Genomic DNA, 13,750 nt, shown 5'->3' with positions numbered 1-13,750 from the left:
TGTACTGTCTGTATTGTGTTGTACTGTCTGTCTGTTGCACTTATGTCCTGTCTGCACTGTTTTATTTTGCACCATGGTCCTGGAGGAACGTTGTTTCATTTCACTGTGTACTCTGTATGTAGTTGAAATGACAATAAAACATCTTGACTTGACTTGATGTTTATTGCTGTTTTAAGGTTGACATGGCAACACTGGCAGAACAAATCATTGAGGCAACACCTGAGCGAATCAAACAGGAGGATTTCTCCAGGCAGGTGGAGTCTCCACTCCGAGAGAGGCGGGACAACCCTGCTAGTCATGACACCCTACCTTGGTTTGCACCCTACCTGAATAACATTGACAGGTACACACACACACACACACACACTGCTTGAAGTTGTTTTCTATTGAAAAAGTGCACTGCAGTTTGTGACCCATTTTTGTTGTGGTTTCTAAATAGTTTGAAATGTGATGTCCTATAAATTTGTTAACACAGCACACATCGTGGTGTTACCACCACGTTAACGCAGCACAGATTGTGGTGTTACCACCACGTTGTTAACGCAGCACACATCGTGGTCTTACCACCACGTTAACCCAGCACACATCGTGGTGTTACCACCACGTTGTTAACGCAGCACACATCGTGGTCTTACCACCACGTTAACCCAGCACACATCGTGGTGTTACCACCACGTTGTTAACGCAGCACACATCGTGGTCTTACCACCACGTTAACCCAGCACGCATCGTGGTGTTACCACCACGTTGTTAACGCAGCACACATCGTGGTCTTACCACCACGTTAACCCAGCACACATCGTGGTGTTACCACCACGTTGTTAACGCAGCACACATTGTGGTCTTACCACCACATTAACCCAGCACACATCGTGGTGTTACCACGTTGTTAATGCAGCACACATCGTGGTCTTACCACCACATTAACCCAGCACACATCGTGGTGTTACCACCACGTTGTTAACGCAGCACACATCGTGGTCTTACCACCACGTTAACGCAGCACACATCGTGGTGTTACCACCACGTTAACGCAGCACACATCGTGGTCTTACCACCACGTTAACGCAGCACTTATCGTCACTTGTCACATTGGCACAGTTCTCTGAAGAAAGAGAACGTTGTCTACACCTACTAGAAACTGACATGAAATTGTTTTGTGCAGAACACAGGACTGAAGGGGATGTGACCTGCACAGACTGGTCTTCATTTAATCCCGAACACTACCCCTAAACCCTAACGCTACCCCTAAACCCTAACGCTACCCCTAACCCTAACGCTACCCCTAAACCCTAACACTACCCCTAAACCCTAACGCTACCCCTAAACCCTAACGCTACCCCTAACACTAACGCTACCCCTAAACCCTAACACTACCCCTAACACTAATGTAATGTGCCATATTTTTAAATAATGTAAAAAAACACTAACTAAACACTCACACTACCCCTAACACTAACACTACCCCTAACCCCTAACCCTACACTCACCTGTGGCACTTTTATAGGGCTTATGGCGTAAACATGTACTTCACAGATTGGTGAGGTTACAGCTAATCCCTCAAGTGTTTGTCCATTTGACATGTTTGATCTGTTGGTTCACATGCGTTTTTGGAGTTTGAGCGGGCACAGAAGGGAGAGAGTTACATGTGGATTTAGTTTGTAAAACACTGTGTGTGAGGCAGAGAATATCCTTATAGTAGTGTGGATCTGGTCTGACTGGTTTGCTTCTCGAGTGTCAGGTTTCAATAATTGGATTTAGTGGGGCATTTTTGTTTATTTTTTACTATCATCAATCATAAACAAATGTATACACGTGATAAGCATTGTGAGGTAATACAAGGGACTTTAGAAATCCATTTTTGTATATCGTATCCAGCTAGCCTGCTATGGTTTGCCTGCTCACTCATTTTCTGTAAGTTGCTGTCTTCCTAAAGGTGTGTGTGTGCGTGTGTGTGCGTGCGTGCGTGTGTGTATATGGTGGTATTCTAGCTGTGTGTCTCCAACCACACAGTTCCCTTCCCCCTTAAGATCTCTAGCTTTGCAGCGGATTCGCCCCCCCAGCAGTGTAGCGTGGGCGGAGTTTCTTAACGCCTCAGCCAATGGGAGGATGGAGAGGGACTTTGCTCTGCTGACACTGACCGACAGTGAGCAGCGAGAACTCTACGAAGCTGCACGCATCATACAGAACGCTTTCCGTAGATATAAGGTATACACACACACACACACAAACCCATGTACTCACACACACACACACACCCATGTACTTGCTCACCCACACACACACACACACACACACACACACACACACACACACACACACACACACACGCGCGCGCGCACACACCAGGGTTCCCACACCTTGGTTAACATCAAATTCAAGGACCTTTCAATGACTTTCCAGGACCAACTTCCTCAAATTCAAGGACTGCACCTGGCACCATTTACCTACTGTTACCCCTGAATATGTTATCAAAAAACCATGTTAATTCAATGCAAATTCAAAAGAAACACTAGCTCTCAGTGCTGAACAAACAAACACATACGTTAACTACATACAGGAAACACTAGCTTTCAGTGCTGAACAAACAAACACATACGTTAACTACATACAGGAAACACTAGCTTTCAGTGCTGAACAAACAAACACATACGTTAACTACATACAGGAAACACTAACTTTCAGTGCTGAACAAACAAACACATACGTTAACTACATACAGGAAACACTAGCTTTCAGTGCTGAACAAACAAAAAATTCTCTACAGGAGAATGACCAAACATTTGCAAAGTAAAAGTCAGCATAGGCCCTGTAGAATCAATATAATTTTAAATGAACTTGTGCTGGCAAAATAATGACACCTTGACAGTAGACAAATAATAATAACAATAATACACATGTGCATATACACATACAGTACATACATAAAACAGAGGAGCAAAGCCATATAATGAGATTAGAACTATATATTTCTAGAGAAATTTGGTGTGAGATGATTCTAGCATTTTCCAAGTTTTTTTTATCCACTTAATGAAGAGTAATACGAATTGAATTCATTCGTAAAGAGAAAAGAAGGCTTTTAACCACTCCACTTACTGTAGTGAATGTGGTATTTTGCTAAAAGTACGACTATATTTATGGCATCAGAGAAATCCGAACTTAAGTTTTCCGCATAAAGTAAAATGGTATCAAAAGAACGAATGTTAAGTTTGAGATTAATCGAGTTTCTAGTGTCCATGCAAAAACTTTGTCAATGTTGACATGAAAAAACAAATGCTCCTGGAATTCATCTTCTGACTTACAAAAGGTACATGACTCCACATCAAGTTTAAATCTTCTTTCAAGAAACATGGCTACAGGATATATCTTATTTATTATTTTGAAATGAGTCTCTTTTACTTTAGATGATATGGGCCATTTGACAAGCCATTGTGGTTTTAGAATTTGTATTAGGACGTTTCTTGAAAGAATCTCTATTACATCTTTTGTCTCTTACCATAAGTGATAATCTTGTTATTACACTTGAAGTCAACTAAGTTCTTTTAACACGGGCATCAAAACAGTCAACTCTGAATATAAAATGACATTTTTGATTAATTTAATTAATGGTAAAATAATTACTTTGCAGACTTTCTTAAAATCTTTATAATAACTATCATATCAGATCATATTTTTCAACAACGGATGAGAAATTTAAAACATTATGACAATCTTTTTCATAGCAATCTTTTGTAAATATTGACTTCATACCAACTGTGCCCTATTATTCCTTGACTGCGGTCTTCATCCATGTGAAATTTCAAACTCCCCAAAATTTTCAAGGACCTTCAAGGACGGCTGTCTTTTATGCCTGTTTTCAAAAACTTTCCAGGGCCTTGAACTTATTTTTTCAGATTCACAAACTTTCAAGGATTTCAAGGACCCGTGGGAACCCTGACACACACACACACACTCCCGTGCACTCACACACACACACACACACACACACACGTACTCACACACCCACAAACACACACACACACACTAGGACTGTGTTGAAAAAATCGATTTTCCGATTCAGAATCGATTCGCATAAGATGATCTGATAATTGATTCCTACGTCCAAAGATCGATTTTTTAGTGAACTTTTACCCCCGCCTCGTCACTGAATTCACGCAGGCGTGCTCGGTCTAACTAACTGTAAAACAACATGGCGTCGGACAGTGCCGGTATCGACGATAGTCAAATCGGCAATCTAAAAGCAGAAGGACAGTTTATCCAGTGTCAGTGACTATTTACAGTTAGTTAATGTCACTGACAGTTTACCCAGTGTTTTTACAGTTTAAAAAAGTTAAAAATGTTCTTGTAACGTTGGGCGCAAGGCGATGGACGAGACATAATCCTTTGCACTTTCCAAATCGTTACGTTTATTACATTTACCAAAGCGCAGACAGCGCACATAAAACACGTTTACATATAACATGTGTGACTCAAACAACGACGAGCACAGGACGCTGCGCGAACACACATTAAATAGACAAACCACATAAACCCCACGTGATGACGAGACGAGTCACAGGTGAGGACTATCACAAGACGCACCCGCACCCACGGAGATCTACAGACGCAGACGAGTAGACGCAGACAATGTTAACACGCCCAACAGGGAGGGGTCAGGGACCGTAACGTGACAGTTCTGTTCTTATATTCGCACTTTAAAGAAAAATACACGTTTACATTTTATACTTTCAGTTTATTAAGTGTGAGCACTTTTAAAATAAAAATGCATTTAGTAGCAACAGCTTTTGGGTGAATTCTTAATTATTTCAATCATAATAATAATGCACTGGTTAGTGTCCCAGTAGGAGTCCACTGTTGCAGATATAGACACCTCAAAGATGTCCTCTGTTTATTGTCCAGACATCAGTAACTACCAGTAACTATTTGCTGATTAATATCGATATAATACTAGTTTTAACATGTTGCTTCTGTACATAGTCAGGAAACAGCTCAAATACATTTTTAATAACACTAAACCCCAAATTGGATCGAATCGAATCGATTAAATCAGATTAAATCGAAATAAATCGATTCTTAATTCTTAATTTTTGCGGATACCAATTTATTTATTTTTTCTGTTTATTAGGGTTTTGACAATTTTGTACAAATACAAACAGAAATCAGAACCCCCCCCTCAAAAAATAAAATAAGTAAACAATAATAAATAAAGTTAAATAGAATATAAGTAAATGAGATACAAAGTTCACAATATATTGCAGTCATACTTGAGGACATCAGAAAGAACAATAATATAAGATATTAACCCACGTAAAGGTCTTAGGGGAAGTCTAATAAGGACAGATTCTCCAAATAGCGGGAAAAGGGGTTCCAGGTTTTATCTCTGTAGAATTACATTTAATGCACCTGATCCTTTCTAACTTAACACTGCACAATTCCTGTATCCACATAGAGTGTGAGGGAGGGCAGCCATCACTTTACACAATGCAACATTAAAATTCGTCAGGTAAATGTTTTTCCTTTCTTTTCTGTGCTTCAGATTTCTGTTTACTTTAACTATCCACCACTGTATTTCCCGCTGTTGGACGTAGTGATGTGTTGTTCGCGAACAATCCGGTTCTAAGAGCCGCCGGCTCTTTGAAGTGAACGATTGGAACCGGCTCCACAATGGGAGCCGTTTTAGGATCCTATTTGGGAGCCGCTTTTTCCTTCAGTATTGCGCTTGTGCTCTGCACGTGCCACAGTGCCACAGTTTTTGTCCAACATCGTTTTTATTTGTCGTTCGGTGCCTCGCTGTCTCTTCCTCTCCTTGCGCGTATTGCTCTGCTTCTGCCAGTGGTTTTTATATTTATTATTATTACAGAGTTTATTTCCTCAGTCAGTGCCTAAGCTAAGTTTATACTTGGCACGTCGTGACCAGCGCGAGGGTCCCTGCGCCGAAAATGACGCAATCGCGGGGTGTTGTGGAAGTGTACCATATTTTAAATTTTTTATAATTAATCTTTAAATTAATTAATAATAAATAACTCATTATGGTGAAATAAAAAAAACAAATTTCTATTAATATTCTGAGAAAATGCTGTAACCTAAAGATTCTGTTAACACAATTAGACACAATATGTTAAAAACCGGCATGATTAATTATTTATTCATTACTGTTAGTAAATCAAAGGATACCAGACAACTCAAAGAATTATGCAAATAAAGTTAAAAATAATTACAAGTATTATGATTATAGTTAGTTTTAATATATAAATATTTAATAAATATTTTGTGTTGGATTATTAGGACATACATTTTGTGCTTTTGTTCATGGCTGTGTTCGAAATAGATTACTACATACTGGATACTGCATACTGGACTCGGTATATACTGGATACTGCATACTGGTCCTCGTAGTAGTATGCAGTACAGTTTCCAGTATGCGACAAAAGCAAAGCACACTACGGGGTCACGTGAACGTAGCGTTGCATGATGGGATGCAGTACACCACGAAGATAGCTCTGTTCGCGTACTGGAATATTTTGCGGAAGTAGTAAGTCATCCGGGTATGTTTCGCGTACTGGAAATTTTCATTTTGGTCACATACTGCATACGACATACTGATTTGGGGCTCGATCAGTATGCCAGTAGTATGTAGTAGACTATTTCGAACACAGCCCATGTATTACACCTTACGCCGTAAGGCGGCCATGATGAACCAGATCGTCTGACCACCTGTACCGGCTCAAAAAAAAACCACTTTCTTATAATTAAACTTCATCAGAATAAAGATAAAATACTGAATTTATCTTGTATCTACCTCTGAAGTTCTTCCGATGTCTGAAATACAGGCAGTCCCCGGGTTACGACGTCGATCTGTCGTAAATCGATTTTCGGTGTAAATCGGAACATACGTACATTCTGTACGTAAATAACGTACTATACGCAGTTATCCTATCCTAAAGCTAGCCTTTTGGCAAATACCTTTATCCGTAGCTTCATTTAACTAAGGCTAAAGGCCTATCCTGATGCCGCGCACACCAAACACCAAATTCCGTTTACGACGCAGAACCACTTGGGTCCAAACGAGGCTTTATCTGGTAAATGGGAGATGTGTAGTAACCACGGAAAATCGTAACTCGTGGACCACCTGTATGATGATTATGTCGATTAAATCGGGAGCAATAATGTCTTCGGCACGACCAAACAAGTTGAAAACATAAACTGACCAAAACAAACTGGACTTAAGGCAGGAGGGAGGTAGCTTTTTTACGTAATGTCCGAAAATCAGAAGGCGGGATGACCCGCAAGTCAATCAAATGACACCGCCGTCATCCATCCAGCGCTGATGAGCGCCAGTGAGAGGATCATATTTCATCCTCAAAACAGATAGCACGCGCGCGCATGTGGTTTATTATTATGATTTGACGGATTTCCCCCCCAAAAAATGACGGAAATCGTGGTGACGGAGAACTTTAACTCATGCACTAAGCAAACCTTTTTTTTTCTCTCGTATATGTCGGTACGCCGGAATTCCGGCGTGGCGCCTGAAAACTATCAGGCCTGCGATTCAGTCAGACAGCTATTTGTTGTGAAAAAAAATACAGTTACATTTTCAAGTGCCTACTTTAGCACTTTTCAAACCTGGAACACAATGCAACATTAATTTTCATCAATCAATCAATCAATCAATCAAATTTGATTTATATAGCGCTTTTTACAACAGTTGTTGTCACAAAGCAGCTTTACAAGTGCCGAGTCCTAGCCCCCAGTGAGCAAGCCAAGGGCGACAGTGGCAAGGAAAAACTCCCTAGTTTTTTTTGCATGAGGAAGAAACCTTGAGAGGAACCAAGACTCAGGGGGGGAACCCATCCTCCTCTGGCCGACACCGGTCACCATGACAACAACAACAATTTAGACAGAAAGAAATAAAGAAAAGGAAAAGATGTAGTAATGTCCATCATGGTGTAGGCTCATCCGGTCAGGCAGTAGGTGGCTGGCACTGGATAACTCGCTTGCCTCTCCTCATCTCATTTTTCCTCGAGCAGGCGGGCAGCCATGTGGAGAAAATAAAACAGGGAAAATTAGCTCTGTATGAGGACAGATACAAGATGAGATTTAACACATTTCTGGAGTGTGGCAGCAACTCCGGCATTAAGTTAAACTATTTCAGCCTAGCTAAAAAGGCAGAACCAGAAGGTAACATAGGCTTGGGGGCATTCTGAGACAATGGCATCCATCCACTGCACTGTCAACAAACTTGAGTGACCACGAGCAGTGACAGGACGACAGCACCAGCGCCCGTCTAAAACCCTTCATCTATGAACCCCTGGATCTGTACCTTTATCTAAGGTGGGATATTAATTATCAAACGCTAAACCAAATAGGTGGGTTTTCAACCTAGACTTAAAGATTGTGACTGTGTCAGAGTCCCGTACGCATTTTGGGAGGTTGTTCCAAAGCTAGGGGGCCTTATAAGAAAAGGCTCTTCCCCCTGCTGTTACCTTATTAATTTGTGGAACTAATAAAAGACCAGGTAAAAGTCAGGTAAATGTTCCTTCCCCTGTTTTTGAGGGGTGTTTCTTTATACTACCACATATCGTTTCGAACAACACTGCAAAGAATGTCTCCACTGCCCGCATGTCAAGCATGTGCTCCACACATCTGACCAATCACACGCAGCTTTCAGTTAATAATGTGGTGGGAAAACAAAAAAAGGTGTGAAAAAAAAGTTATCTCCACTTTTTTTGTGGAAACGGCAGGCAATTATATTTTCATATTTTATGAAAGATTTCAGGATTATTTAAAATTATAGACTTTAAATAAAAAATAAATTGCTGGGCTCTTTGATGGGCCCCCCTGGCCCTGGGGCCCGGGACAACAGACCCGGTTGTCCCCCCCTGTCGACGGGGCTGATGTCATTAATTGCTGATTCAACAAAAACTCAACATGACTGGCAATTTAGTAATGCACCTGTGAGAAGGTGGCATTCACGTAAAGTGGCTACACATACATTAACTACATACAGGAAACACTAGCTTTCGGTGCTGAACAAACAAATTTGTCTACAGGAGAATGACCAAACTTTTGCAAAGTATAAGCATAGGCCCTGCCTTTTGCATAGGCCCTGTAGAATCAATGTAATTTTAAATCAGGGGTCTCCAACCTTTTTGGAACTGGGAGCTACTTCTTGGATACCAGTTATTGCGGAGGGCTACCGGGGGGTGGCGAACGAAAGTTGCGTGTGCGAGTGTCAATTGCTAAGCGGGAAGACCGCTAGCAGCCGCGGACAATCTATAATAGTAGCAAAAACATAAACGATGCAGCGCTTTGGTGCATGGCGCTATAGTGAGCTATTTTTAAAACAAGCCTGCGGGTGACTCATGACGTGGGTAACCCCTGGTTTATTCAATATTGACGGCAGCCTAACTTTTTGATTGACAGCGAATTGAGCAATAGAACATGAGAGGGAGTGTGTTATCGTGAATATATGTACATGCCGTTACTTGACAACGCGTCCGCGGAGTGATACAGAGAATGAGAATACCGTGCTGTTATCACACATATCTGCAGGGTTAGAACACTTCTCAACCAGTCGGATTGTGAACTAACTGTTGTATAATTGGCGAATAATCATTTAGTGTTAGAAGGGGAGGGACAACTGTGAATTTTGATTGGACATAAATTTAAGTAGATTTCTTGATGGGACCAATTAGGTTTACAAATTTATATGTAATTTATTGGACCTTTGGCGAGCTACTCGGAAAGGGGTGGCGAGCTACTGGTAGCTCGCGAGCGACGTGTTGGAGACCCCTGTTTTAAATGAACTTGTGCTGGCAAAATAATGACACGTTGACGGTAGACAAATAATAATAATAATAATAATAATAATAATAACAATAATAATAACAGTAATACACATATGCATATACACATTAGATTAGAACTATAGATTTCTTGAGAAATCTGGTGAGATTCTAGCATTGTCCAAGTTTTTTAATATACTTAATGAAGAGTAATATGAATTTAATTAATTCCACTTTCTGTAGTGAATGTGGTATTTTGCTAAAAGTACGACTACATTTATGGCATCAGAGAAATCCAAACTTAAGTTTTCCACATAAAGTAAAATGGTTTGAGATTAATCCAGTTTGAGATTAATCCAGTTTCTAGTGTCCATGCAAAAACTTTGTGAGTATTGACATGAAAAAACACATGCTCCTGGAATTCATTTTCTGACTTACAAAAGGTACATGAATCCACATCAAATTTAAATCTTCTTTTTTTATTAATTGAATCAATGCTAAAGGAATCACTTTGCAGACTTTCTTAAAATCTTTATAACAACTATCATATCAGATCATATTTTTTAACAAAATGATGAGAAATGTAAAACATCATGACAATCTTTTTCATAGCAATCATTTCTTTTTTTTTTTTTTATCTTTATTTTTTATTAGATTTTTCATTTTTACATCAGAACAAAACAAAACAACACCGGTACATTCTTAGCACATAACAAACACATAGTACTTCAACCAAATCCCTGGAGCATAATTGTTGAAACCTCTGGTTCAACATATGTCAGGTACGGTTCCCAAACACGAAAGAAAATGTCTGATTTAGAGTTTATTATAGATGTTAAATATTCCAGTGACACCAAATCAAACAAGACTTTCTGCCATCCTCCAACTGTAGGTCCTTTTACACTAGTCCACTGCAGTAGAATATTCTTCCTTGCAGCAAAAGTCAGTATGCAGAACAATCTGTTTTTAATTTTTGATGTAATATTCTTGTTCGGTAAACCCAGAAGAAGGGTCATAGGATCCATTTCAATGTCCATTCCTAATATTTTCTGCATTTCACAAACTATATCAGACCAGTATCTTCTTATCTCACAACACGACCAATAACAATGTGTTAGAGTCCCAGTTACTGTTTTACACTTAAGGCACATGGGAGAAAGATCTGAGTTAAACTTGTTTCTGCGATTTGGTGAAATATGCATCCTGTGAACAATTTTAAGTTGTATTGATCTTACTCTATTACACACAGAGATGGTTTTAGCATATTTCCAAATTTTACTCCAATCTTCTTCATTAATTACAACTGAAAGTTCTCGCTCCCATGTGTCCCTCAGTTTACACAGAGGAATTGGAGAGATGGGTATCATTAGTTTGTACAAATCACTAATGGAAACATTTCCCTTTTCTAGAAATAACCTCTTTTCCACTGGTGAAGCTCCTACCTCATTTATAAGAGTTGTATTATTGCTTATATAGTGTCGTAATTGTAAATAGCGAAAGAAGTCTTGCTTGGGGATATTATATTTCTCTGTCACTTGTGTAAATGACATGAGTTTAGCATTGTAGAAGACATCCTTTAACATAACAATGCTATTGTCACACCATACACGAAAACCTGTATCTGTCAAGCCAGGCTGAAAGTCAAGGTTATTCATCACTGGGGTAAAAGGAGATGTGATCTTAGATCTCCCTTCTAACCTACGTGTTAATCGCCAGGCCTTTACTGTGTTCAAAGTAACAGGATTACTGCAACTCAGCCGCACATCTTTAATCTTACTGAAGAACAGCAAAAATTTCAGATTGTATTTTGACATTGAATTCTCGATGTCTAGCCAAATCGACTGAGGATGACCTGAAATCCAGTCACATATATATTTCAGGTGACTGGGCTGAATTACAGGTATCGATTTGAGACTCCCGAGTGGCATTGCTTCTGATTTACCCAGGTTTACTTTGTACCCAGAGAATCTACTAAATGAATCTATGACCCCTATCAATGCTGGCAGAGAGATTTGTGGATTAGAGATAAATATTAAAATGTCATCTGCATATAAGGATATCTTATGGTGTATATTGTTAAGGGAAAGACCCTGTATAGAGGGTGTGGCTCTTATTGCTTCTGCCAAAGGCTCAATAGCAAGAGCAAACAAAAGTGGAGACAAAGGGCATCCCTGTCGAATTCCTCTATAAAGTGGAATGGTGTCTGAGCGGACCCCATTTGTCACAACAAATGCCCGCGGGCTATCATATAACACCTTGATCCATCGAATAAAACTATCGCCAATCCCGAATTTGTATAATGTATAAAACAAATAGTTCCATTCTACACGGTCAAAGGCCTTTTCAGCATCTAGAGAAAGCACTAGGCCATCAGTATTTTGATGAAGGAAAGCCTGAATGACATTCAGGAGGCGTCTAACATTATTTTCAGAGTTGCGACCTTGAATGAAACCTGTCTGATCTTCCTTGACAATGCAAGGCAAAAATTTTTCAAGACGGATTGCCAACACCTTTGACAGAATTTTCCTGTCTACATTCAGTAATGTTATAGGTCTGTATGAGGAACATTGTTCCGAATCCTTCCCCTTTTTAAGAATAAGAGCTATATTTGCATCTCTGAGCGTCTCTGGCAAACTATTTTGTCTGAATGAATCACTGAACATATTTAGCATTGGGTCTACTAGGAGGTCCATAAATTCTTTATAATAGTCTGCAGTAAACCCATCAGGACCAGGAGCTTGTCGTTTTTGAGTTTTTTGATTGCACTAACAACCTCTTCTCTAGAAATAGGTGAATTAAGGGCAGTCTGTTGCTCTGGAGACAAAGTGGGTAACTTAAAGTTTGAGAAAAAATTTTCCATCAGGTCATATGCATTTTCTGGCTGCTCAGATAAATATAATTTGTGGTAAAAATGTTTAAAGGTGTCATTTATCTGAATATGATCATGTACTCTGATGCCTTCATCATTGCATACAGCTGCAACCGAATATGAATCTGCCCTTTTCTTGGTGAGGTATGCTAAGTATTTTCCTGATTTATCACCATGTTCGAAAAATCTCTGTTTTACAAATCTAAGTTTTGTTTCTTCCTGTTGTGTCAATAAGCTATTAAGTGATGATTTGATTGCTGTTATTTCCTTCAACAGTATAGGGGATGGTGCTTCTATGTAGGTTTTTTCTTTAATTTTAAGCTCTGCACTAAGCATTTCTTGTTTCATCAATTTTTGCTTCTTTTTCTTAGCAGCAAAAGCTATTATTATACCTCTAGCATATGCCTTGCCAGTTTCCCACAGTAAACCGTGATCATTTGTGGACTCAGAGTTGATAGAAAGGAAGGTAGCAAAATTGTCCTTAAAATATGAAATAAAAGTATGATCCTTCAAAACTGTATTATTCAGCCTCCATTGTCTAGGGCTAAATCCAGAACCTTTAAGAGCTATATCCAGTGTCACACAAGCATGATCTGAGATTAAAATGCTACCAATAGAACAAAATAGCACCAGATTCAGAGAGTGTCCTGGCATAAAAAAATAATCAATTCTTGTATGGCACGTATGGGATGCCGAAAAAAATGTATAGTCTCTTCCCAAAGGGTGTAATGTCCTCCAGACATCCACCATTCCTAGATCTGCACAGACTGCAGTCAATGATTTAGCCAGCTTAGAGAGAGGCATGATTTTATGTGGAAATCGGTCTACTCTCGGATCTAGGATGCAATTAAAGTCCCCACCCACTATGGCAATATCTGACTGGATTTCAGAAAATTTTTGAAAAATTTTGGTCATGAAATCTGATGGATGAGCAGGTGGGCAATAGACATTAAGTATAGAAATTACGGTTGTTAGAACTTTACCCTTAATAATAACAAATCTACCTCTGCTATCAGTATAACATTCCAACATTGTAAACGTAAGTCCTGCTCGCACCAGAATTGCTACCCCTCTACTATTTGAACTGAATGATGAT

At 39.5% G+C, this 13,750-nt stretch overlaps 1 protein-coding gene across 1 annotated transcript in view; it reads left to right on the top strand.

The window, feature by feature from the left end:
- LOC143500408 (calmodulin-binding transcription activator 2-like) overlaps positions 1–13,750 on the top strand; it is a gene marked incomplete at its 3' end in the record, with an annotated part of 66,332 nt that overhangs the window by 40,667 nt on the left and 11,915 nt on the right. The window contains 2 exon segments of the mRNA XM_076994530.1: positions 177–343; positions 1,992–2,208. Of these exon segments, the coding sequence (XP_076850645.1) occupies positions 177–343; positions 1,992–2,208 (384 nt within the window).

The sequence above is a fragment of the Brachyhypopomus gauderio genome, unplaced genomic scaffold (genome assembly GCF_052324685.1).
Source record: "Brachyhypopomus gauderio isolate BG-103 unplaced genomic scaffold, BGAUD_0.2 sc148, whole genome shotgun sequence".
NCBI lineage: Eukaryota > Metazoa > Chordata > Actinopteri > Gymnotiformes > Hypopomidae > Brachyhypopomus > Brachyhypopomus gauderio.
This window is presented reverse-complemented; position numbering and strand designations above follow the sequence as displayed.